At 32.6% G+C, this 27620-nt stretch overlaps 1 protein-coding gene and 1 long non-coding RNA gene across 2 annotated transcripts in view; both read right to left on the reverse strand.

Moving 5' to 3' along the window:
• Nucleotides 1–2892: 2892 nt before the first annotated feature.
• Nucleotides 2893–6965, reverse strand: LOC112470386. Its single transcript, XR_003042973.1, has 3 exons — nt 6878–6965; nt 6424–6520; nt 2893–5459 (listed from the first exon to the last, which is right to left on the reverse strand). It is a non-coding gene; the product is annotated as an uncharacterized LOC112470386 (long non-coding RNA).
• Nucleotides 6966–12269: 5304 nt separating this feature from the next.
• Nucleotides 12270–27620, reverse strand: part of ARL5A (ADP ribosylation factor like GTPase 5A) — a 24340-nt gene continuing 8989 nt past the window's right edge. The window contains exons 4-6 of the mRNA XM_006921067.3: nt 26179–26262; nt 21339–21490; nt 12270–18492 (exon numbers count right to left, since the gene is read on the reverse strand). Of these exons, the coding sequence (XP_006921129.1) occupies nt 18444–18492; nt 21339–21490; nt 26179–26262 (285 nt within the window). The 3' untranslated portion in view covers nt 12270–18443. The remainder of the gene's footprint in view (nt 18493–21338; nt 21491–26178; nt 26263–27620) is intronic.

Genomic DNA, 27620 nt, shown 5'->3' on the forward strand with positions numbered 1-27620 from the left:
ACTGAGTCCAGCTTAAACACTGGCAGGCCACCATCAGCCTATACTACCTCCCTGCAAAGACCAGACCCAAGGGCAAGGTCTTATTTCTCACAGCACCATTCTCCCCTCCCTTTTGGAAATCCACTTTTTACCTAGATGACTAGAGATTTAAGAACAAATTGTGTAGAATCTCTATGTCCAAAATACATTCTAATTTAGCGCCATTTTTCCTCCTGAGAATAAGTGGTTTTTCTTTTTTTTTCTCTAAAGGAAAAATTCTATGTGCCTAGGAGCTGGTAAACCATTCAAATTTAGTCTATTTAACTTTAAATATAAATCGATAGTTTCCTATGGAGATCCCAAGTGAAATTATGCCAGATGGCAATTCTTTATATTCTCCTAAGTGAGCTTAAAGGAGAATAGTCAGAGTTCAGAATACTTCTTTTAATTAAGCAGAGCTATACTCACATCTTAATGGGAAATAGAAAGCAAAAATACTAGCAAAGGCTGTGGTAGTATTGATCGTAGTAGTAACAGGAGGACAAGGAGGAGGTGGAGGAGTAGTAGTCAACATTTATTATTACTTTGTAGCATGCACTGGGCCAATCTCTTTATATGCATTGATTCGTTTAATCACACCAACTCTATTAAGCTGATGCTAGTATTATCCCCATTTTACTACTGAAGGAATGGAGCCTCAGAGAAATGATCAAACTTGTCCAAGATTACAGAGTCTGTATTTTCTATTTTAAAAATATGTGGACTTCTGAAGCTTTTTAGTAAGATGAGCTAGACAGAAACCTCTATGAAAGTCAGTCCCCAAAGCCTCTTCCAGATTCCATTTCACTTGGGATCTCCATCTAGAAAACAAGCATCACTGGATGTTATTAAGGGTTGGCACATGAAGCAGATGCCTGTCACACCTACTAATAAATTAAGGCGAAAATCAAGTTGTATTTGGGTTGCACCATTTAATCATTGAAGCTTTATTCATCACAATTGAATGAATCTGATTCATTCATTTACTCGTTTATGCATTCATTGATTGGCTGACAGATGTCAAGTATTGCAAGGCACTGAGGATACAAAGATTAATTAAAGTCCTCTGTCTTCAAGTGGCTCAGAGCCTACAATGGGACAATAGGCTTTAAAGGATGGGTCTTCCCCATTCTCCCCTGCCCCGCCCTCTCAAGCCTGGTACCTCTAAGGCTAAGGTAATAGAAGGGGTTCTTTTGTCTGTGACAGAGACAGACATTCTCAGCACAAAAAAAAAAAGCTGCAACAGAGACAGACATTCTCAGCATAAAAAAAAGGTTTTGTGTCAGTAGAAGTGTAACTTTCCCAGTTTGTTTTTCAGATTTTCTGTTCTCAGGTCAAACTCATGTGGTAGCTTTCTCGTCCTCCTTTTCCAGTTGTAGGATCAGAAGCTCCCATTTTCCCTTATCTAACAGGAGAGCTCTGGGGAACAGAAAATGACTGGCAACTGATGCCTGAGGCTGAGACACAAGTAAAGCTGGATAGTTGGGGGGTGAAGTGGCTGTGAGGATGTAGAAGGGAAAGACCATCCAGGAGGGCAGATAAGACTTGAGGGAAAGTGCATTCTGTGCTAGGTAATGGGGGTGGCTGGGTAGCTGGTCTCAGAGAAAGATTCTGCACCTACAAATGTTGTTTTCAGCAAAATAACATTGTCCACATCTTGCTGAATTAGTGTTGCTTATTTGAATGGTATTGAATTTGTAGTTTTTAAATTTTGATTTGTAATTGTATTTTGGTTTAAATATATAAGTAATAAACATGATTTATAAAAAATATACTTGATTTTATATGTATGCTGTTGTGTGGAATTTAAAAAAAACAATACTGATGTTCATAGAATCATTTAATGTTTCTATTTCAAAATTTAAGGCATAATTTATATACAGTAAAATTAACTCTTTAGTGTACAGTCCTATGAATTTTGACAAATACGTATAGTTATATAGCCATCACTACAATCAAAATATAAAACGGTCTATAATTCCAAAAGTGTCCCCCATTCTACTTTATGGCTAACCCTCCTACCACCCCTAGTTAGCTCCTAGAAACCACCGATATGTTTTCTGTCCCTATATATGTGCTTTTGCAAGAACGTCATACTAATGGAATTGAACGATCTGTAGCCTTAAAAAAAAAAAAAAAAAAAAAAAACTTTGGTTGAAGTATAATTGACATATAATACATCGCACAAATTTAAGGATACAATTTGTTAAGTTTTGGCTTATGTATATATTCATGAAACCATCATCATTATAAGAGAAAAAATGAGCATATCTATCATCCCAAAATGTTTCCTCATAACACATTGTAATCCTACCTCCCATGCCTCTCAGTCCATCCCCAAGAAACCACTGATCTGCTGTCACTCTAGATTACTTTGCATTTTCTAGAATTCTACATAAATGGAATCATGCAGTATGCAATCTTCTTCATCTGACTTAGTCAGCATAATTCTGAGATCCATGCATATTGTTGTGTATAAATAGTTCCTTTTTATTGCTGAGTAGTATTCCATTGTTTAGTAGTATTCCATTCCAAGTAGTATTCCTTGTTTCAGTCAGTCTTTTACATGAAAATTGCTTATGGTTTTAATCTGTATTTTTTTAATGGCCAATGCTGATGAGCATCTTTTCATGTGATTATTTGTCATCTGTCTATCTACTTTGGTGAAATGTCTGTTCAGACCTTTTGCCCATTTTTTTAATCCAGTTGTTTATTTCCTTGTTGTTGGGTTTTGAACTCTTAGTATATTCTGGATATAAATTCTTTATAAGATATGCAATTTGGAAATATTTTGTCCCAATGCATGGCTTATCTTTTCATTCTCTTATCAGTGTCTCCTGAAGTTCTTAATTTTAATAAGCCCAATGTGTCAACTTTTTTCTTTTATGGCTCATATTTTGGTAACATATCCCAAGGTCACAAAGATTTTCTTCCATGTTTTCCAATGAAGTTTTATAGTTTTAAGTTTTATGATTAGGTCTATATCCCATTTAGAGTTTATTTGTGTATAGAGTGCAAGATATTGATCAAGGTTCTTTAAAAATAGTTCATGTGAACTCATTTTAGAAACACTGTAATAGGTTTTCTCATTTGACAAGGGAAGAGATAAGTAGTATGAAGAAGGGAACATACAGTTGAGACTTTCCATCTTTTTCTATTTTTTTTTAATAGGTAGAGAATTGGATGTGGTTTTAGGTTGTAGAGATAGAGCCACTCAAAAGAGATTGAAAATCCAATGAGGAAGATTCTTTTTGATAGAATGGAAGCTCCACCTTGACCATCTTAATTATCACAGCTATATTCCCAACATCAAGCCCGATGGCCTGCACATAGTAGGAGCTCAATAAAATATTTTTGAAGGAAGCAAACAATTAAGGAATTAGTACAAGAGGAAACAGAACCAAGAGTACAGTTATGGAAGGAGACTTGAATCAGCTTCAGTGACTGGAGGGAACTAATTCCCAGAAAACGGTCAGAGGGAGATAAACGTGTAGATACGAGAGTAGAAAATCAAGAAGTTCACATCCTATAGCCTTGTTTGTTCGTTTGTTTGTTTGTTTTAATTATGAAGCAATGCCTGCTGAGGATGGGGAAAGGAAAGTAGAGCAGGAGGCCTGAATTGTGGGTTAGGAGGAGGAGCACCTTCTGTGTACAGATGGGACACTTGTCTTTCGGTTTTTAATGCATCTGCCCTATCAGGGTACACGCATTTTCACTGTCCTCTAAGAGATAAAAGTCTTGCCCCAAACATCAGAAAGGACATTTTAGTACCAAGCACTTTGGAAAGTTTCTGGGGTTAGTGATGGGTTATGGGGAGTCATTTTGAATAGGAAACCCTCTCAGAAATGCCTCATATCCCATCCTACAGGAAACTGTGTCAAAGTTTGTTCTGAGACTTTCCCTTTTCCTAAAACCATTCCTTTGGTCGAATGAAGGCATTTTTGAAAAGTACATTTTCAGATTAATATGTACCAGATTCTTATTTAGAAGTAGTTTTCTAATTTACAATTTTCTTGAACTTCTCTTGAACGCTTCCCAGAATCCTCTGCATGGGGTTGTTGGGCCAGCACCTTTCATAGACTCCAAGAGGATCAGGGCACAGCATTCGGGGGAAATGATGCCATTATCTTACTTACATGAGAGGAAAACTTTCTGTGGGGACCTCCCCCAACACTGAATCTTGGCTCAGCTTTTACAAAACCATACCCCAAATGTTCATTTTTAAAAAACTAAGATGAGCAACATTTGGCATTGTTTTTTCCCATTCCCTTCTCTCTCTATACCTGTTGTCTTTCTCTATTCCTGTTGCATATGAACTTGTTTTTCTCACCATGAGACAATTGAGAGTATTAATTCAAATAAACATCTCAATTTCACTCTAAAATAATGAGTTCCATATGAGTACACTACATTGGCATGTACCATTTAGAAAATGTAATATTCAGGGAAGTGGAGTCAGAATATACTTGTTGTGATTGAATAAATCTTATGTGTCCTTAATCTAGTCTTATTGCAGAATGATGTCACTCTCCTGCTTAAAATCGTCTAACTTTCCACTGGACTTAGAATAAAATCCAAAATTTCCACCACAGTTTAAAAGGCCCTGCATGATGAGGCCTCTCACTGCCTCATCTCAGACCTCATCTCCTCCCATAAGCCTATGTTTTCTTTGAACACACCAACCCCATTTCCATCTGAGGCCCTTGCACTTCCTATTCCCTCTGCCTGGCATGTGGTGATCCCAGAAGTTCACTGACCTGGCTATTTCTCATCATTTAGGTCGCATCTCACCCCAAACCTTGTGGATTCTATACTGTAAAAATCTCTTAAATACATAATTTTTCCTTCAAATCTAAAGGCTTGTTAGCCAAATCTTTTGGCTTATCATGGCTCCAAAATACATTGCACTACTTTTGTCCCCCAACAGACCATATTCTTTCACATTTCCTTCCCTTTTGCATGTTTTCTCTGCCTAAAATCTTGTCCTTTTTCAAAACTTGATTAGCTTACACTCTTCAAGACACAGTTCAAATGCCACCTCTTCCCCAAAGCCTTTCTTGATCTGTCCCTCAGTCTGAGTTAACTGAGTTAAATGTGCTCCTGACTGTGGGGTTGTAATTATTTAACTTGTCCAAACACTTGCTCTACACAGCAGAGCACAGTTGCCAAGCCCCACTCTTCCCATCAGTTGTGATATGCTCTTGCAGGAATGTAAGCAGAAGTGAGGCATGCCACTTCCAGGGCCGAAGCCTTTAAGAAGCAGACATACCTCCTCCATGCTCTGTCCCCTTCTTCAGGCTTGATGCAGAGGACAGCAAGGCCTTGGAATTGGTGGAGCCAGAAGATGGAAGGATCAGGCCATCAAACTGGAATGGCTGCCCTGAACAATTATGGGAGAATTAAACAACTTCAAGGAATCTCCAACTTATTTTGGTGTAAAACTGTTAAGAAGAATACAAAAATAAAAGTATTGGTTTATAGGTAAATAGATAAATCTGTAGAAAGTTAGCCAAATTCAGCAGCATATGATCTTTTAGGGTATTTTGGTTCTTGTATACTGAAAGATTCAATAGGCTTATTTATATGGTTCCAGTAATTGAAGGAAATAAAAATAAAGGTCTGGACTAGAAAATCTCTAAATATATGTCAAAGTTCAAATCAGAGCTGTTTGTATCCACTTATTTTTCAAACAATACATTAGAATTAATTTTAATATCATTAATGTTGAGTAGACATGGAATTTAAGAAATGTGAATGTGAAACACTGTTAATTTAAATATGTAATTATTAGCAAACATCTGCTTGAAATAATGTTGCTGTTCTGCTAAAACTGTCTTTTAAAAATATTTGGTATATCGGTTTTGTAAAAATGTAACTGATTAGTATTAAATAATTTGAGCAGTAATTTTGAAACAGGCTTAAGAAAGAAATAGTTTTGACTTCAAACCAGGAGAACCTTTCAAAGTTTTTTATTTGAGGTTTGAAAGAAGGAAAGAAACATAGATACTGGTCATAAAGGTGAAAGGGAGAGAGGAAGGGGAAAAAGGAGAGACCATTCTGTTTTAGGAGATTGTTACTTTGCAGGGCCAAGAAATCAGTGGTACTGACATTTGGGGAACTGAGAAGGAAGCAAGAGGTGGGTAGGGAGGATAAATTCTTTCTGAATACACACCACATTTCAGTCATCATCTAAACAATGACTTAGGCAACATGAATCTGTACATGACATGAACCTGAAAAGAAGAGCAAAAGGTCAGGGATGGAGGAGGTATGGTAAAATTCCAAATGACTTGGAGTAGCAGAGTGATGGTGTCTCTTGAGCAATGCCCACGATACAGGGGTAAAAGAGAAGTCAGTAGAAGCATGAATATGAAAAAAATATCCCAATAAAAAAACAAAACTTACAACTGATAAGTAATAAAACGGAGAGATGCTCTGGCATAGATTTACTTCTTACAGCTCTTCGGGCCATTCCAAGAGTAGACAGGTCAGAATGTTATGCCTGAAAGCAGAAATACTTGCATCTGTTATGTTTCTAACACTGCACAATCTATTTGTCCATACATCTTTCCCACCAGATTAAGCAACCTGGGAACATACATGGCTTCATTCTCTACATTCCTGATCTTTTAGCAGTTTCTGAGTGTTGGTAAGTACTCGGGTATGTTGAATTTTATTTTGCTGTTGTCCATAGGAAGCCAAAGGACATTTTGGGACACTAGAAAAGGGGAGTGAGGAGATACATACAGTATCAAAAAATCATTTGATAAAATCAGCAGATAAAATGTTGTCCTAAGAAAACTAAATATGAACTTAGTGGATTCTTGGCCAGCTTACTGGTCCATTGAATGCTACTCACTTTGTGTTTCCTTTGAGCCAAGGAAGGTGGGAATTCTGACTCTGCTTTCATGCCACTGAGATTCGTGTACGTACATGCTTGTCACACTGACACTGTGAGAAACAGATAACTAATAAATATCTCTGAAACACATTTCTTAAATGTTTTAAATGAAATTAGCAATATAGGTTTAAATTCTAGATATATATATCTATAGATATATATTTTTCCCTGAGGTCTCTTTTCAAAGAACTTTTTCAAAATGCAAAATTCTTAATTAACAGTCACCTTTTCCTGAATTTTTAACAAGCTAAACAAGCTGGTATGGTTGTACTTTGAAGAAACAAAAATATTAAAAGAAAAAAAAACCCCAAAGGTTTCCTTTAACTTTAATGAGCAGACTTCCAGCTCATTTCCTTTAAAATATAGCCCCTGAATTGCAAATTACTTCATGGTCTTTTTTAAGTGAGCTCTCTTCCTAGACTGACAGAGCCAGCTGCAGCAGTGTACTTACTGTCTATGGAAATGATATCATCAGCACTCTGTCCTTGAATAAGACCACAATCATTACATTTGGCTCCTTTTCACATAGCAGGAACTGAATATATGCTTGTTTACAGCAACTGTATTCAGAAAGTTATCACTTTTATACTCTATCAGCTAGCAACTTAAATCAAAAGAAAGTTTAGCATGAATTACTTGAATCTCATTTTAGAGTAAAAGTTGTTTCAATCTTAATACATTATTAATGTTTAAAGTGTTAGCTTGTTTTCTAATATTCAAACAGCATGTTAACTATAATGATATTCAGTTGGACTAGAAAATAAATTATTTGCTTATATTCATAATTTGATATATACTTCTCTATTTCAATTTAATATCAAAATTTTAACATACTGTTTAATTATAATTATTTTGATACAATAACAATTTAATAATTAAATAAAATAACAAAAATTTAATAGTTAAAACTAAGTCACTTTTATACCTAGCTTAAAAGTTAGACTTTCAGTCCCACAATCCCATTCCCTAGAGAAAGCCACCATTAATCATTTAGTATAATTCCCTTTTATTCATATGTCAACTTTGCTCTTTCATGGATGGGCTCATATTTATTTTAAGGGGTAGCAAATTATTTCATCTTAATAAAGTGACTTTCTTATTTAATCAAATAATATAAAAATATTTTACAGCCATATTCACCATAAAAATGTATAAATTTATGTTATATCTTTTATTAAAGTAATGTTCTCATCTGGCAAATATATTAAACTATAAATAATTTTAATTTGGTTCTTATTCATAAAATACAAAACAAGCGGATGACTTTACAACATGAAAAAAGATTTTACTTTTTCTTTAAAAAATGACTATCATTCTAAAATATCATTGAATTTTTATTAAAATAAAGCTGAAATGTTAACACCATTTAAATGTACAATAAGACCATTAAACATTTAATATTTATCATTTCTATCTGGGTAAATCGATCTTTTCCATTTTTTGTCAATTATTTTCTCACTTTTAAAAAGTGAACACACATTAAATTTAAAAATCAATGTAAAATTTTAATTAAACTTAATTTTAATTAAATTGCCATTGTGTTCACCCAGTAATATTTTGGGAACTTACAGAAAATACTCGAAAATAAAACTTTAATTTTATGTTTTTGTTTTACATACAGGTTCCACAGAACATCACTTAGGAAAAAAGGGGTCAATTGCTAAAAAGATTTTGAAAAATGAAGAAGTTGAGGTACTAAAACATTGAAAATTTGAACAAAGCCTTGCGTACACTAATGGCAGACCTAAATTTATAATCCAAGTGGTCTCCTAGCTGGTTTACAGTACCATCTTGCTTATACAAAGCCTTCCTGAATCCCCCGCTGGAAATACCTGTTTTCTAATTCTCACTGCATTTTGTTTATATCTGAATGGAGATTATCTAGAATCAAGAATCCTTCAAAAGTGGCAAAACGTCAAGTAATAAACTAAAAGAGTAGTCAATCACTAGATCCACAATGACTGGTGGGAATTCTTATCAAAATCATAAACTTGCACTGAGTTTGCAATGGTTTGCATCAGTGAATTAATTTTTCTAATCATCTAGCTCTCTCTTCATAATGCCCCCAAATGCAGTGTTAGAAGAAACAAACAATAACAACAACAAAAAACACAGCATCTTATTTATTTATAAATTAGAAACTTTTTTGTATTCTTTCCCAACCCCATTAAGGTTTTTTAAAAACAAACAAAAACAATCTAATACTATTCTCTAATTATCAACAGAATGTACTCAATGTAGGATGTTTGAAATATACAGAAACAGGAAGAATCAGAAAAATATCAACATAATGCTCCTGCTTTACAACAATCTGTAATATATGTTATGACATATTTTATTCTTATTTTTCATTTTGCCAAGTAGAGTTGAGATCATACTAGATGTAAAAGTTTATATCCTTCTCCCCCTTAATATTTCACAATTATCAATCGTTTCCCTGTATTAAATCTCCTTGTAAAAAAAAAAAATTAATGGTAGCATATTTCGTCTTATAATTTAACAAATTCCTTAATATTGATGATGGACATTGGATATATTTTTTAAATGAATTAACACAGACTTTCAAAATTTTTACTGTTAAACTACACTGAATGTACGGCTTAAGTAGGGTCCTGCGAAAAAGGCAAATTCTTATAAACACTTAAAATGTAGGACATATAATCCAGTAGGTTGAAAAGCCAATCAAGTCCTCTTTATTGATTCTATCGCGCTAACTGTAAACAATTTATTGAGGGGGGAATAAACAGAAAGTCATTATTATTCACTCAGAGTACAAATAAAAATATCCTACAACCATTAGTTATTTTTCATTTTCTCCATCACAAAAAATTTGAACAAGAGGCACAAACCATAAAAAAAGCCTAATATATCCAACTAAAATTTAAAATTCTGATGAGACCAACTGAAGAGATCATAAAAAGGTAAAAATTTTAATGACACATGGAAGATTAATATTCTTTAAAAGAACTTTAACAAAGCCAGTAGCAAAAATGTACAATAGAGGTAGAAAATTTATACAATGACCAAAAATCTATAGAGATGTTCAAACTAATAAAGAATTGACCAGGATGTGGCTAATCTTTTGGGAAGACAATGGACAACATGTCAATAATTTCTTTTAAAAATCCATTCACTTTGACACAGCAATTCAACTGGTAAACTGAATGAAAAATAAATTCGAGTACTAATGCAGTATTATTTTTAATGGTGAAAAATAAAGAACAACTTAATGCACAGAATCGACAGACTAGTTCAATAAATTATGATAGTCCAAAAAGCAAATACGATACATCCATTAAAATAATGTTTTATATGTAAAAGATGTTTATAATTACAGGGCATTTTAGAATTCTACATTCAAAATATTTACTCAAATATATCCATTCCAAAAGTGTTGGTACTGGTTTACTTAGAATGGTAGGACAATGAACAATCTTAATTTTCTTTTTGCTTATTAAGTCTCTTTTCTGGTTTTCAAAGAATCATGTATTTCTTATGTAATTTTTTACATCAATAAAAACTTGTATATGCTAAAAAGATAATTATAAAAATTAAAAGGCAAACTGGGAAATCCGCAAAAACATAGCTAAGGACTAAATACTATTTAAGGAAATTAATTCATTCATAAGAAAAACGCTAGGATTTTATAAATAAGTGAACAAAGTAAAAAAATAATAAAGAGGAAAATGAAATATATAGAAAAAGTCTCGATCAAATAAGTGTAAAATAAGACATGTTTATCTTTTCATTGAAGTGGAAAGGCTTCCTTCAAAAAAAAAAAAAAAATATGGAATAGGCATTCTCAAATCCCATCAGACCATTTAATCCAGTAGTTTCACTTCTGGGATTCTAGCCAATTACTCCTAACTATGAAAAAATCTTTCAGTGAAAGATATCCATCAAAATCCTCCTTGACTTATGATGGAATTATGTCCTGATAAACCCAATGTAAATCAAAAATATCGTAAGTCAAAAATACACTTAAAAACATCTAACCTACCCAAAACCATAGGTTAGCCTAGCCAGTTTCTACTGAATAGAGATTGCTTTCGCACCATCATAAAGCTGAAAAATTTTAAGTTGAACCACTGTAAGTTCAGGACTGTCTGTACAAAAAAATAATGGAAATACAGTAGAATATTATTTGGGGATCTATCTACTAGAAGCATCCAAACATTTGAACTACTTCAACAAGATTTCACCTACTTTGATACAGAATGATTTGCTGAAACGTAAGGCATGTAATAACTGGTCACTCAGGCAGCCAAACTCGTGGAATCTCAAAAGGCTGGTAGCAGTCATAAGGAACACATTTGAAAAGATTACGAGAGGCTATTTTATGTTGTAAAAATATCATTCTTTTCATGGGACAAAGGTTATTTACTAGCAAAAGGAGGATATCCCAGATGTAAAACCTAAAAAAAAAAAAAGGTCATAAAAGATCAAGAAAAAGATGACACAGATCTTGCCCCAAAAGAGCTGTTGTACCATTTACTATTTCAGTGTCTGCAGATGCTTACAACAAACTCTGGGACCTTCCTGACATTCCAAGATGCAGGTCCATACAGATTTCAAAGAAGTAAAATTTGTATGTATTTGTACTGCATGATGCAAAAACTAATGAGAAAAACATAATCACTTTGTATCCCTTCTGAAGCAAGGCAGAATTAAGTAAGAATTGAGATAAGAATTAAATGAGGTAGTATGCTACAAATACATAGGTAAGGAAAACGTACCTATGGTGGGAAAAGCCCACAAAAATATTAATAGTTCATTCACTCATTCATTAATTCATCAACACATATGAATTGAACACTTGTTACATACTACATACACACTATGCTCAGCACTAAGAGATATAAAATGATAAGCACAACTCATGGTGACTGGTGTTCTCAAGCTTACATTTTAGTGGAGGGAAGAAAAGACTGATATTCAAATAAACATATGCATGGGGGTGACTTCTCTCCCCCAACTTTTACTCATTTTTCTTCTGTTTACTAGCAACCATTCTTATAAATATTCAGTTTTAATAACATTCATTTAAAATGACTCGATTTTCCTCAACATTGTAAGACCAATTAACCACTTAAAACCGGTCACTATTATCAGGTTCATGTCCAATTCAAATATCCGTAAGTAAAAGATAGAATGTTCTCTATTAATTGACTAAGTGCCATAAAAAAGTTCTTAGAGAAGATCAAGACAATCTTTTTTTTCCATTTTCATAATGGAAATACCTTTATAATTGCCCTGGCAGATCCCAGCCTTGGACAGTTAATAGAACTACCATCAACAAATCTGCACACATTCAGAGAATAAACCAGAATAAAAACACTGACAACACAGATGGGTGAATAATAATTATAATTAGCCCTTTCAAAAAGAAAAGGTATACGTAAATAGTACATAATAGAGTAACAACTGAAGTCTTTTTTTCTTTTTCTTTGTACTCAGTAAAGCATAAAGCAGAGACAATATTTTATCCCAGGTTAACATGCAACTTTTTAAAAAAGTTAATGTACATATTAAACATAGAAATTCACCAGTAAAATCTCATTTGTCATTTCCCCCCAAACATACTTTAACATTATTCTTTTATTTCAACATAAACAAGGTCCTATTACTGGTCACCTGACCCGATGCCTTACAATTCTGTAGCTTGACACTGTTACAAGCATAATGAAATAACACATCTGCAAAGCAGCTGACTGTACTTCTTTAACCAATGGAGAGGTCCTACCTCAGTTTGCCACTCCCTCTCAACCTGAGCACAAACAAAATTTCTCCCAGCCATCTGTGAAGCTGTCTAATCAGGAAGATCTTGACGCCTGATCTCCCTAGGTACTGAACACATCAGCACTGATGAAATACAAAAGCACCCAAGTGCTCTAACATCATCACTTTTTGGAATATTCCTTGAGTGCAAAATTTTCCTAGTATACAGAGAAACATAAGTTCATAAAACAATAAAGATAAGACAAATTTCCTACCTTTTCTTGCATACGAAGCTTGAATCAAACCATTTTATCATATTAGAAATTCGAGTACAACAAACCTAAAAATTTTCAAAAGGTAATCTAGTTTGTTGTTTTAAATGCAGTTTTGATTATGTCAATATACATAGAGCTCAACTGGGGAGAGGGAGTTACACAAAGAGACTAGTTGGAACACATTTTCATCTAGGTTTTTCTAGGAAAATACGATAAGCAAGGAAGATCAATATCTACAAGAAGAATTTGTCATATTTAAAATCGATACAATTAGTAAAATGTATTTTAAGTACACATTAAAATTAGCATACATTTATCTCATCTCTAGGAACCAAAAAGAGCCCTCATTAGAGCTTCCTCTTCAATGTGGTATCTTGAATATTAACCTAGAAAGTATCTTTAAAAGTGCTCTGCAGATATTATCTCCTCTCAAGGAATCATACAGAGACATAATGTAAGAAAAGGTTATCTGAGTCTAAAGGATTAGTTTCAAGCAAAAATAATTAGAGGAATTCTAAAACTTCAATATATGAAGTTTTGGAAAAGAGTATACATTACAATAACTTAAAATCATATACACATTTCATTTTCCATGCAGGATGATTTAAAATGATGAACACAATGTAATTGTAAGCCACTGAAAATATGGTCAAGTCTTTGCCCTAGAGTTTACAGTCACATTTTATGGTTAAAAAAATATATATATGTGAGAAACATAATAGGGTTTATCAAATATTTTGGTTTCTAAGTAGAATCTAAACAAAGAAGAAGGATTTTGGTGGGTACACACACAAAACGGCTCAAGATCTAAATAACATGTATGACTCAAAATTGCTAACCACTAAATATAAGGAAAATTAAGAGGCTATTCTTAACATAACAAACTTTTACTAAGTTTTACAACACACAATATAATTTTCTGTATGTTAAAATTATTTTTAAAAGAAATAGGGTTCAGTTTTCTAGCCTCTTCATTAACTAACATCAGGGTCACAGAATACTTACATTAGGAAGGAGAAAAAAAATGGTTTCATGTTTCCTTAAACTGCAGTTTGTTGAGGGTTATTGTGGGTATTTTCAATTTCAAGGCTTTTTACTGAAATAAAACATAAATTGTGACCTAGGAAACCTCAGGGCTGTGTCATCAGTAAGCCAAACACAGATAATACAATATAAAACATATAATTTATTAGAGGACTTAAAAATCAACACGAATCAATTTTAGGCACTTCTTGAGTACAGACCATAGGAATTTTCTACCAAAGATCTAGCAGGCAAGACCATAAAGATTGAAGCTTTAGTGTTTAGGATATACAAGGGCTGGACAACTGATAAAAAATACTGCATAATTAACCCAACTGTATCCTGGTACAATTTCTTTACAATTCTACACACAATTTTAGGGTTTCATAGAAGTTACTTTTTAGCATCCAAAGTTTTTAAATTCTTTCTTTCCTTTACCATTATGGTTTTAAAATTATCATACATTCTTTGAGGGAGCACAATATTAGAGTTTTGTTTTTATATACATGCAACTTGAAAGTTCAAGTATTTTCTATGACAGCAACTACAGAGTCAACATATGACAGTTGATGATTTTTATATCTTTTGAAGCCCATTTCAACAGGTTTATTTTGTAAAGATAGTCTCTTATTACTAATTCTTTTAGACATTTAATGTTTATCTTTTTTAAGTAAACACGAAGAAAAAAATGGAATGTGGCCTATTTTTAAGGATGTAAAGATGTCTTCAGGTTAAACACTATACGTAAATCTGGTTTGACATCTTTTTCTCACTGAAATTATTTGTACTGGTATTCTCGAAAATGAAACCCATTTTTGGTAATGGAGAGATAATACTCAAAATTCAATCCTTTCCACATCTAACTTATTATCTCAAAGAGCTGGCAAAGTCAAGGTAGTTCTCTTATCTTTTTGAATCTACTTTCCAGCATGTAAAGCTAAAATTAAGAACCATTAAAATGTTAAATACAAAATAATTTAAGGTTTCTATTATTGCATTTATATGCTGAATACACAGCAAGCCAGTCTTTTGATGTACTCAACAATTCTGACAATACTCTCTAATGAACAAAGTACAAATCAATGAATCAAGCCAGAGGTGGAAGGATAGCAAAAAACTGGAAAACTTGTTTAGAAACTAGTGGTTTTGGGAACAATAGATATAGACAAAGTTTAGAATACCTCCAGGACCAAGATGACATATCTTCACTGATGGTGAATAAAGATACAAGACAGCAAGGAATGGCTGAGCTACGGGAAAGCTGACCCTCAAGCAAAAAGTTCCGGATTATATTTGGGAGCAGTCAAAGTTAAGTCATGCAAAGAAACCTGGTCTCTACCTAGCCTTGAAAGATGAATTGATGCCAAGATACAACTGGGCAATTGAGAGAAGATGACCCCAAAGTCCACAGATAATCTGTGAAATGCTGCTATCCCTTACATACAAAGTAAAACACACTACAGTTATAGTCTCAAAAATGCCTGCAGAGAAAATTAGAAAATTATCTATAGTTTTTCTATTTACACTAATATAAACAGATTTTGAGGTTGTCTGTACTGTATGTGGTTGCTGTAGTCACAGCAAGAAATGTAAAGTGCCTATCAGAGAAGGTAAAATAGAATCCCATTTCTAGGCATCTTAATACTATACACTCAGACAAAAAAGAAAAGAACATCTCAGGGACTTCCTAATTTTCCTTGAGTGCCCTGCACTTCTCTGTGGTCTCATTGTAACTACCTCCTAGGCACTTCTTAAAGTCCAGAAAACAGAAACTCTCCTATTTCATGACACACTTCTAAAATCACTTTAACTACATGCATTAAAAATGCCAGTCAGTAGTGCTAAAGCACTTTTTTTTTCTTAAGGCAAAATGTCATAGTCCCCACCCACTTCGCCTTGTCCCTCAAATCGCCTGCCTTCATTATATTCTTTGCCCATTGTGAGAGCCAAAGAAGACAGAACTGAAAATTCAAAGAAGAATCTTCAATATAATATGTAAGATATACTTTATAAATACTATTATGTCAAAATTAAACATATTTAAATGCTGATAGCATATATGGTTACTTTTACCAAAATATCAAAAGAAGTCCTATGGCTTTCAAAATTAGTATCAAACACAAGATATTTAAATCCAGCCACATGTACAGAGGTATGAAGCTTTTTTCTTTTTGAAGCTGAGCACAATGACTCTAATGTTTGTTTATATCCAAAAGTAGCATATTTAAAAACCAAAATGATTGCCCTTTGCTTAATTCCACTTAAACTATATATAAATTGTCAATATGACTATTCATGAAGCTCTCCATTTTATCTGGAAGTAATACTGTTAAAATAATTTTGATGCATTTTTGAATACCAATTAAAATTTTTTTCCCCACTGTAATTTTGGTTTTATGCACAACTATATAGATAACACCTTATTTCTAATGCTTAGCCTAGAAGGGTAGACTGTAACAACAAAATCATGTTTTACAAATGTGGTATAAGATTTCATGCATTCTCATGATGCCATGTCAATAATCTACTACACTAAACCAACTGTAACAATGTAGTGTATGCGATAAACATCCAATTGAGAATAAGTTTTAGCCAACACCTTGATGACAAGGGATTGTGCTGGTATATATTGTTGAACTGATATGACAGCAATCCAAGAGACTAAACCGTGATTATTCAAATTAAAAAATAGAAAGGACAACAAGTGTGAATTTGCTGGGCTACAATATAGAATACTTGTCTCTTATGATTTGGGTTTTAAGGGAGTTTTTAATGTATAACAATGACATCCTTATTGTGATTTGAAAAAAGTATGAGAACATATGAACAAATAAAGCTTAGTAATTTAGGATTTACTTTTGTAAAAGCAAACTGACAAGTAATAAAATGTTATACTTGCATTTTGAACATTATAATATAAATATAAAACACAAAACATCCAATGTTAAACACTGATCTCCCATGCATGACTTGGTTTTAGACAGTGAATATTTCAACTTTACAAAAAGGAATTTTCAAAGTTTTGTCAATGCTTATCGTATATACTATTATTCCTCATCAAAATCTTCATGAAATCTAAAAAGCCGGTATTAAAAGTAGTTATTTTTTTCTTGAATATTCTAAAACATGTCAGTTTTAGTCTTCAGAGTTCTGGGCAATGAAAGACATACAGAGTACCCAAGAATACGTTTTAACACATTTAGGATAAGCTTGTTTATAGCAGAAATACCTCTGACTTTCAGATATAAAATAAAAAGGTAGCGTAAGCAAACAAAATATTTTGGGCCAAGTTACTTCTTAGTAAAAATAATACGTCATGTGGATCAATTTTTAAACCAAATTCTTAAAAGCATCAAAAAATTGTATTTTATAGTTGTCAAACAATGCATTCACATGGTGTAAAACTAAACTCATAGAAACAAAAAAATCTCAAACTATTTCAACTCAAGATGAATAAAAAATCTTCGAATTAAGAAATTACCTTTGTTGCTTTAATTTTCACCTCAAATTCACTTTAAATGCTTGACATGTAATTTAATACCTAAGAAGAACCTAACTAAATTATTTGATATTTATAAGGCAACACTTCTCTGGGTAGACATTTCAGACAACAGTTTTTAATTAACGCTAGAAAAATTACTTGGTAATTTTCATCACAATTGATCAATGGATTAACAATTTGCTCAGTAATTTAGATGGCATAAGGTCCAATAAAGGAAACAATTAATGTGCAACTGTGCCCATTAGAAATACGAAGCCAAGAATGTGATAGTCTACTCATTAGATTATATGTTTCCATGTGTGTGATTTGATCAACAAAAAAAATAGGTATACAATGTCAAGCTTTTTTCCTTTCTCTCTTTTTTTTAAAGCATCTCAATAATTTGGGGGGTTAGTACAATACAGAGAACACAGGAAAAAAGTACAAATTGGCACTTAACACCAATGTCAGTACTCATCTCATTATGGTTATAATTAAGGATATTATTAATTTTTGTTATTCACTTTGCTTTAGAACATAAATCAAAACCATTAACTTGAACTTGAGGTACATATACAATACATACACAACCTTATGCAAAATACTTTTATAAGAAACATTACATTTTAAAATATTGGAAACAATATCCGTACTGATTTGTATTTTGATTTAATGGAACAAGAACATTCAACTAAGGAGGGTTGTACTGATAATAAAGCTCTTAAAGTTAAAAATGTCTTCCTCTCCCTTTGGACTTACCACAGCCTACACAATGTCCTGAGAGGATTCATTATGAGAAAAATGTAAATCACAGCTTTAAAACCTTGCTTTGGAAGAAACTAATGAGAAAGCAGATTGGAAGGTGAGACTTCGTCTTTGTTTTCAAATAAGTGGTCTTAATTTTTCTTCTTATAGAAAAAGTTTAAATCAGTTTATTATAAATATATCTGAACCATTAATTTTTGCAGCTTTCAGGTAAGTCCAGCACTTCGTTTATACAAAGTCTTTGAGAAGAGGTCAGCAGAGATCATCTAATCTTAAGTCGTGACATCATCCATTCAAGTCCTTGGCATAATCTATACAGAAAATAAAACTATTTGATTAAATTCTCAACTAAAAAGCTATGAACAGCAAACTAAAAGAAGGTGTCATTTTTCATTTACTAAACAATAAAGCTTAAAAAATCAGTAACAGTCAATGTTGGTGCTACTGCAGTGAAGCTGTACTCTCATACACAGTACATCTGTGATTTTTTGTTTGTTTCGTCTCTAATGCCTAGAACACTGCTTGATACATAAAAGGAGCTCAGTAATTATATAATGAATGCCCAGAGAAAGTAATTTAGCAATATGTATCGAGTATTTAAAATATCAATACTCTCTACCCCCTTTTTCTACTTCTAGAAGTCTGTCCTAAAAAAAAAAATCAGAAGCATTTGATAGCAAAAAGTAAAATTTAAATGCTAGAAATATAGAAAATATTTAACAAATTATAGAACATTCATATGATAAAATATTAAAAATTTCCTTTCAAAGACTATTTTACAATATGATAAAATGTTCATGATATAAATGAAGGAAAAATGGCAGGATATTAAACTAAATATAGAGTTGTTAAAACAAACTATGTATATAATATTATATTACATCTATATATTTAAAAATTTGAAGGAAATAAAATTTCATATCACTAACACCAGTTATTGCTGAACAATGGGTAATTGAGCATAATCCAAAATATAAAGAGATGTTCATTGTGGTAAAAGAAACTAAATGTTTCTCAAGAGGGACTGGTTGTACAGATTATGTTACAATAAAATGAAGGGCTGTTATGAAGCATTAACTATTATCTATGAGGAGTTTTTATAGATATGAGAAACTATGCTGCCATATTAAATTAAAAAAAAAAACGCTCAGATTTTTGTGTGAGTCTAATAATACAAAAGATAGAAATAGAGAAAAAAGGGCCTCTATGAGGTAAATAAATAAATGATTGTTTTGGTGTTGGTCTACACTTTTCTGTTACCAGATTCCTTGCTTTTAAATTATTGATAGGAAATGGTACAAAATAATAAGAATAGGTGAATAAATTATTTAACTCCAAACTGTTAAATGATTAGTAGTTACCTAACAGCAAAATAGAAACTGTGCTAACACTTAACATACATTATTTTAGTATTTCTTCACAACACTAAAACTAGAAACCTTCCCATATTAGGGGGAGCCCAGGCTTAGAGAGGTAAGCAAAGGACACAGATGAGAGTCAAGGGAGTCAAAATGCCAACCAATACTAAAACCAAGAATTTGGACCAAGGTGGCCAGACTACATAAGGGAAACGATATCTCCTCCAAAACCAAACATTTCCACTTGCTGACTGTTGTAAATGAAAGCCCACGTACACCAAAAATTGAAAAGATAACATCACCTATTGATTTCCTCATTTAAAAATGAAACTGCTAGAGTTCATACCTATCCTAATTAATGATATATTTTCCACACAATTTTCAAAGTATGCAAGTTGAATAGTATATCAACCTTAGATGATTTCTTTATTATCAAATTTAGTATTATAATCAGTGCTTTTGCTTAAAGACCTTTCACAAGGGTAACATGTATATAGATATGTCTATATATATCTTGACATATATTAAACTATATGAAGAAATATGTAAGTTTTTTTAAATTAACATGAAATGTGGACAATTGGTATTATCTATGATTTTTTTCTTTAAGTAAATAGATTTGATTTTTTGAGGTTCTAATTATACTCTTCCAAATGTCCATAATAAGGTAATAGTGCCTTCTATTTCAGTGAGTAAGAGTCAGCTTCATCTCCAATTTAATTCTTTTTTCTCTGCTTTTAAATAGTACATACACAACAGATTCTAAATAGAGGTCTTAATTTTGGGTTGAGGTTCTTCAGGTGTTAGGAAAGGGCAGAAACTTGGGGCATAAACAGATGAATTATCTGAAGTGGGAGAAATTCATTTCAAGACCATGGTGAAGGATGAACCAACATAAAGAGTTTTGAAGCTATTGACCCCAAATTTAAGACCTCTAGAATTCTTCATCTCCAATTTAACTTTTCTCTGCTTTTAAACACATACAGATCCACCATATTTTGGAAAAACAACTACAACAAAAATATTATTTAGTTTCTCATCCTTTAGTTTTTAATCTTATTTATAACCTCTTCTATTTCTATCTCTCCTAATAGGACTCTCTCTCCATCCTTCAGGTCCGTGACCTTACATGTAACAATGCTGACCCCTTCCTTCTTGAAATCCTTTCATCTCTGGGCATCAGACTAGGGCAAATTTCTACTGTAGGCACCTATCTTTCTTTCCTGAATCAAGGACCATCAGACTACACTCTCTCATTCTAACTTTTTTTAAGTATGACAATTTCCTCCTGATAACACTGGTGGCAAAAGTGAGTACCCCCAAACTAATTTCAAACATGAATCCTTTTATATTTCCGCTTCATGTGTAAAGTGTAAATTAAAAACAAATGATCTACATGATTGTCAGGAATAAATGACACACTGCATGGAAAACACTCAAGACACAATACACGCTCAGCGAGTGTTAATTCCTTTCTTACAGTGTAAGTCCCAACACCGGTAAGAACTGTTTCCTGACTTCGCTAGTTCTCCATGAAATTCCAGTTTTCTCTGAACTCCTACAGCAACTACTATCTATATGCTCACATGTGTTAGTTCAGTATGTTTATGTGTATTATATGTATGCTGTGTATTTTATCCTTTATAGAACGAAGCTAAAAACTTTCTCATTTTAGACATGGACTATGTCTTACATCTCCCCCTTACCACAACATTCTATACATGGTAACCATAAATTTTGATTTTAAGAATACATGATTCTAAGTTGAACACGTGTTATCCACGAGGAAAACTTCTTACCCCTCGCCAGTAAGAGCACAGCATGCCTGGATATGCCACTGGTGATCTTTAATAGAAGTTAGTTTCAAAAACTGGGAGATTTCTGCTACAGTCATGCATTCTTTAACATCTTGTTTATTAGCAAAAATCAGCAATCCAGCTTTCCTTAGGTCCTATAAAAGCAAACAAAATCATAAAGACCAGTGCATTTTTTTCAAAGATTTTCCAACTTAATAAATAGAATATTTTTGATCATCTTTGTAACCCAGAATTTCTCAACTACTTGACATTAAAGCATCTTACAGCTCTTATGCTGATAGAAGGAAACCTCAAACTGAACATATTTTAAATAATTCAGTCTATACTTGTATGGATATATGTATTTCTTACAGACTGAGATTACATTTATAGTCTTAATAGTCCTATACTGCTATATTTAACAAACAGTCATGTCTTCAAATATACATCTACCCATTCTTCCAACCCCAAATTATGCTTCTTTGGCTACTAAGAACTACTCTTTAGCATGGCACTCAAGAGCTTTTAAAAATTCTACTGCAATCAACACCTTAGGTATAGGTAACTACAGGCTACCTTCTAGATACCTAGGAATAAACTAATTCATTGTATACAATGTATGCCTTAGAGCCATAGGGCTTAATTCTTGGTTGAGAGGTGCTAACCTAAAACAATCCTATTCATCATCTGAGACTTAGCACCTTTATTTTTGTCCAACAATATTTCTTAGATTTGAATATTTGATAAGGCCATTTTGGATTGAATGCATTAAACTTATCAAATTTCCCAATCAGAAAGTAAGTCCTACACTTTTATGCCTTGACTCTGAGGCAAGTTCTTTAGCCTTTCCGAATTTGTTCCTCATTACCAATATCTGAGTATCTAATCTGAGCCAGACACCCATTATACTAACCATTTTCTAAATAAAATCTCTTTAATCTCACAAGACTGCTATAAGGTAGGCTTTACTATTCCCACTTTACAGATGAGGAAATTAAGACTCAGATGTAAGTAACTTATACAAGGTCATATAGCTACTGAATAATAGGATCTGGTTTGAGCTGAGATCTTCTCATTATAGCTACGGTCCTTCATCTGTAAAATGCTGAGACTACTACCTACCTGCCCTTCCGGGGATGAGGTCTGAGTAAATAAATTACTCCATTTAAAGTATTCAGTTTAGTACCTGGCTTTTAGTGACAGCTCAACAAATGTTAGTTCACTTATTGCCCTGAATATAAGAATTACCTTTACCATTGTGCATGCCTCAAAATGGCTGATATGATGTTTTACTCACAAAGCAGACCAAGTTTTTTAGTCTCCTTTGACTCTACTCCACCCTCCCTTCTCCCAACCATTTTTACAGCCAGGAACTTCCCTGAAGTTCTATTAAAAGTTACAGACCTTTTCCTCATAAAAATGTACTTATGTGCAAAAAAGTTTATGCACAATTTTAAGGTGTTTACAGACACCCTAAAGTCCATTCATGAATCCTGGGCTAAGAATCCATGATGGATGCACTCAGTGGATTAACCTCTCATAAAATTCTGCCTCTATAGAGGCAGAGATACGAGGTTCTGGTACTATATTTGCCAATTTTCTCAACTGATGAATGCCATCTTTCTTTTTATTAGGGATTTTAGTGGGATATTTTGGTTTCAATCATGTGTAAGTATTTGAAGCAGAAAGTCTTCAGTACGTAAAAACTGACATTGCTCCACATTATTTTACTCGTTAGGATATAGTTTCATTGACTTCTTTGAATCTTTCAAATGTAAATAAAAAATATAAGTAGTAAATTTCTTATTTGGATAAAAGGCATTATGTAAAATATTTTATGTAACAATGGAGCCTGACTTTTAGTACAGTGCCCTCTGCAGGATTGTAGCTATGCCACTATAGTTAATGACAGTCACCTGAATAGCATTGTCAGAAAAGGATACTCTCAAGAATGTTAACTTTTAAGATTTCATATTCAATATGTTTCACCTATGGGATGATGTTTTACTCACAAAGCAGACCAAGTTTTTTAGTCTCCTTTGACTCTACTCCACCCTCCCTTCTCCCAACCATTTTTACAGCCAGGAAGTTCCCTGAAGTTCTTTTAAAAGTTACAGACCTTTTCCTCATAAAAATGTACAGTTCACCTGTCTAAATAAAAGGGAAAATTTGAATGGATGGACTATGACTAGTGAATATATATTTATTTTCAAGGATACCTTTTTTCCCTCTTATCCTAAATGGAAATGGAACAATTATCAATAGTTGATATGTGGCTGAATCACTGAGTAGATAAATTTTCCATGGGATTTCATTCCTATCTTCCTGTCTTCTAGGTTTCAGTATCTCTTGCTAGTGTCTGTTGGAATCTTTTACATGAGTCAGAATTGCTAATGCTGGCATATTCAAAGAACAAGCACAAATTAGGAAATATCAGTTCATACTATTTTATTTATAAATAATCTATATTCATCACTTTTAGTGAAATTATTTAGAGAAACCCCTGGACTAAAAATTGGAAAGCACCAAAGCCATTTATTGAAAGGTCTCAAAAAAAAAAAACCAACCTATAATCTTTCTAGATTTCACAGGCTCTAACTTTTTTATTTGGGGTTCTTGGTTTAAACAAACAAACAAACAAACAAACAAACAGCTATTTTACCTGTTTTTAAATATTTAGGAAGAGAGGAAAGAAAATCTTCCTTTACTTTTTATTAAATAACCTCAAACCCAATTATGCATTATGATAATATCAGAAAAGGGTTACACTGGATTAAGGCTGTTCACTAACTCAACAAGAGATCAAATTACAAGGTATACAGTGGTGCTCTTTTATACATCGGCCATTTTAAACACTTTGAAAAACTTTCCGCTACGTATTACAGATTTCTAGTCTTAAGAGTCTAAAAATATATTTTAGTTTATTCAAGATGAATAACAGCACATGCAAGATGTATTTACTTAGTATCTTCTATATGCCCTATGTAGTTGTCAATTTGTTCCTCAGAGCTTCATTTGTGAGGATAATTCCCAGAAGTTGAGTCATTCTGAATAAAATTTCATCTGTCTTTCTGTGTTTGTAACTATTTTAAAATTCATGAGCTTCGAAGTTTTGCACTTCATTTAAAATGAAGCTTTCAGCAATGTTTTAAAACATTTTATAGTTTTGTATTTAGTAATACATATAACAAATCATTACCAGTGATAAAATATAGTTGGTTATTGTGGCATGCATGACACATTTGCCTAATCCTATGTCAAAATTCGTCTTTTATTAACACATTCTTGTTCTTTGATCCACTTATCCCTGCTCCAGAACTCTATTTGACTCTTCTTGATCCTATTAAGCGACTTACCAAGTTCTCAACTTCATCTGTAATTCCTTTCTCCCTGGTAATCTCCCCATTCAGTCTTTTCACTTTCCAACTAGGCCCTATTTCTGTCTTTTTTTAACCCCCAGCAAAGAGTGTGAATGATAGGAATTCCTAAATTTAAACCCTGGCTCTTAAAAAGCTGGTCAAGTCACCTAGACCTCTGGGCCTCAGTAGACTCATCCATAACAGATGAGGTTAAGTGATCTGCCCAAGTTAATGAACCTCACAAGTAAAATTTAGTGGCTTTGACCCCTACTACTGGGCTCTTTGTATACTGATCTTGCTACATGCCGGCCAGTTAGAGAAAGAATGCAATAAGGAGGCTACCTGTTAAAAGAGTAAAAACTATAGCCAAGAGACAAAAATATGTCTTATTTTTTTCCTCCAAAGTCTTCATAATACAATAAAACAACATCTTTGGTGTAAATTGAAGAATGCTGCATTTTAGTAAAATACAAAGGGGAAATGAAAAAAATCTTTAGTCTTCTGTCTTTTACAGCTTGTTGTTTGTTTACCAAACTAGAATTGGAATTTGTTAAATGCAAGCACAATGGCAAGATTTGTTTTTGTTTTTGTTTTTAAAAAAACCCAAGTGGTTTATCACAGCTGCCCCAAATCAGTCTAAAACAGGGAAAAGTGCATCTTGGTGTGCAAGATCTCTTTACTAGCTTTCCTTAAGTCTTGAACTGCTTCCAGAAACACACCAAAATTCTTAATGCAAATCTCAAAAGCAAATCACTGAACCAATATTAAAATTAAGAAAAAAAACTGTACTACAAAGATACCTGTTTTCTTGTTTTTATCCACTAAAATAAAAAAGTATATAACATACACCTAAATACTCATTTTTCTATTTCCACCTATAAATGAGTGGAGAAAATAATATCTGCAATCAGAGGCATACAAAAATAATCAATTGCCACTATAGTAAATATTGTATGGTTTTTATAGTTACTATTATTACTATTTAGTTTGTTATTTAGTTTATTCAATTTTTAAATTACGCTATCAGTAATATTTCTCAACAACTAAGAAAATATGGATAGTCATATTTAGTCAAAGGACAATATCAGATTAACCTAAAAGCAACAATATTTAAATATTAGGCTGATAATGGAGTTACAATCAAAACTTGCTGTGTGTCTATGAGACTTTAAAATTTTATTTCCAGTATTAATCTTATGTATAATTAATCTATTCAAAATGCAAAATGAAAGCCAATTTAGGTTTTTTTGCTCAGGAAAACGTCTAGACCAAATTTATCTAGGATAAATGAAATAAAATTCTATAACTGACTCCACAAGCTTTCTGCTGCTTCCAGACACACTTCCAGTTTGGGAAGTGTCAAAATTATAAAGCAGGTATAACCAGAAGATAACTACATTTCTTAAAGTATCCTCTTAAGACCACAGAACAAATGTGATAGAAATATCCCACCCGCACATATCTAATGCCAAAATCTTACTTACCTCATGGGCTAACATTTTATAGAGTTCTTCTCTAGTTACAGAAATCCTTTCTCTGTCTGTACTGTCCACAACAACTATTACAAACTAAAATAATTACAAAAAAAACATTAGTGATTATATAATTTGGTATTTGAAAACTTATTAAGTGCTTATTTAATTTACAGGTTACAACTATCAATAACTTAGAACTTTATGGTATGGTATTACTGGAAAACTAGAGATACTTACTATACATTGTGAAGCTTAAAGCTCCGATCCATTTCTAATTAGAATAGATTTACTAATTTTTAAAAGAAAATAGAATATGTTAACATTCTATTAGAATATTCTGTTAATATTCTAACCAATATATAACACTTTTGTTTTCTAAATTCATATCTTGAATGACAAAATGATAAATAATTTATACTATCAGTCAGCAAGAAAAAAATACATTATGGTCACAAATTTGAGTTACTTCTAGACAGATATTTATTAATATCAATTTTAAAATATAAAAGGGTAAGTGTATGGGCGTAAAGTAACATGACAGTTAAAGAGATCAATTTTTTAAAATCAACAAATTGAAAGAATAATCTATACCTAAAGCCATGCTCTCTTCCTTATATAAACAGCACCTGCTACCAACAAGTGCAGCTGTTTCCTGAACTGATGATGAGACTAGCATCAGAAGACAAACGAAAGACTTGTAAAGGAACTGGGCAAACTGCGCTGCACTGCACCTTTTCCTAAATCCATAACCACCAAGAAGTACAAGAGAAATAAGAGCAGATATATAGTCATTTTATGATGGCATCTGTGACACCCAAATTAATTCTGACTGCCTATCATTAACATGCACTATTTACTTTTTAGAACTAGCTTTTCGTTTCCAAATAAACCACTATAATTTTCAAGGTCTTCAAATTTCATCAACTGTAAGACAGGTCAATAAGAGAACTACTATTTTACCTCTTCCCTCACTTGATACCTTACTGATATGTGGCTTTATTACTAGAAGACCCATTCTATTTCAAGGCATTTTAATAAAGCTTTTTATTTTTTAAGGTGTTGCCATGAATTTGCTACCTGTATCATTATGTACAGGAATAATAACCATATATACCTTTTCTTCTCCAAAAAACATAATCAAATGCATAAGGAAGTGTTACAGGATTAGGTCATTAGAAACACTTAATACTGTCTTAATGATATAATATTCATCTTTACATACATTTGGAGTTTTATTAACTTATAATCACCACTACAGAAAAAACTGTCATAGTCTTTCAGTTTTCAAGATCTAAACAAAGAAGCTCTCAAATGTCATAGGTCTGAAATTTCCTCTTGAGAAATAGCATGTAAATAAAAACATGATTATGTCTAAATAGCTTTATAACCAAAAAAAAAAAAAAAAAAAAAAAAAACCTTAAAGGTAAAATTGTTTAAAAAAAACAAAAACA

The sequence above is a fragment of the Pteropus alecto genome, unplaced genomic scaffold (assembly GCF_000325575.1).
Source record: "Pteropus alecto unplaced genomic scaffold, ASM32557v1 scaffold3, whole genome shotgun sequence".
Lineage (NCBI taxonomy): Eukaryota > Metazoa > Chordata > Mammalia > Chiroptera > Pteropodidae > Pteropus > Pteropus alecto.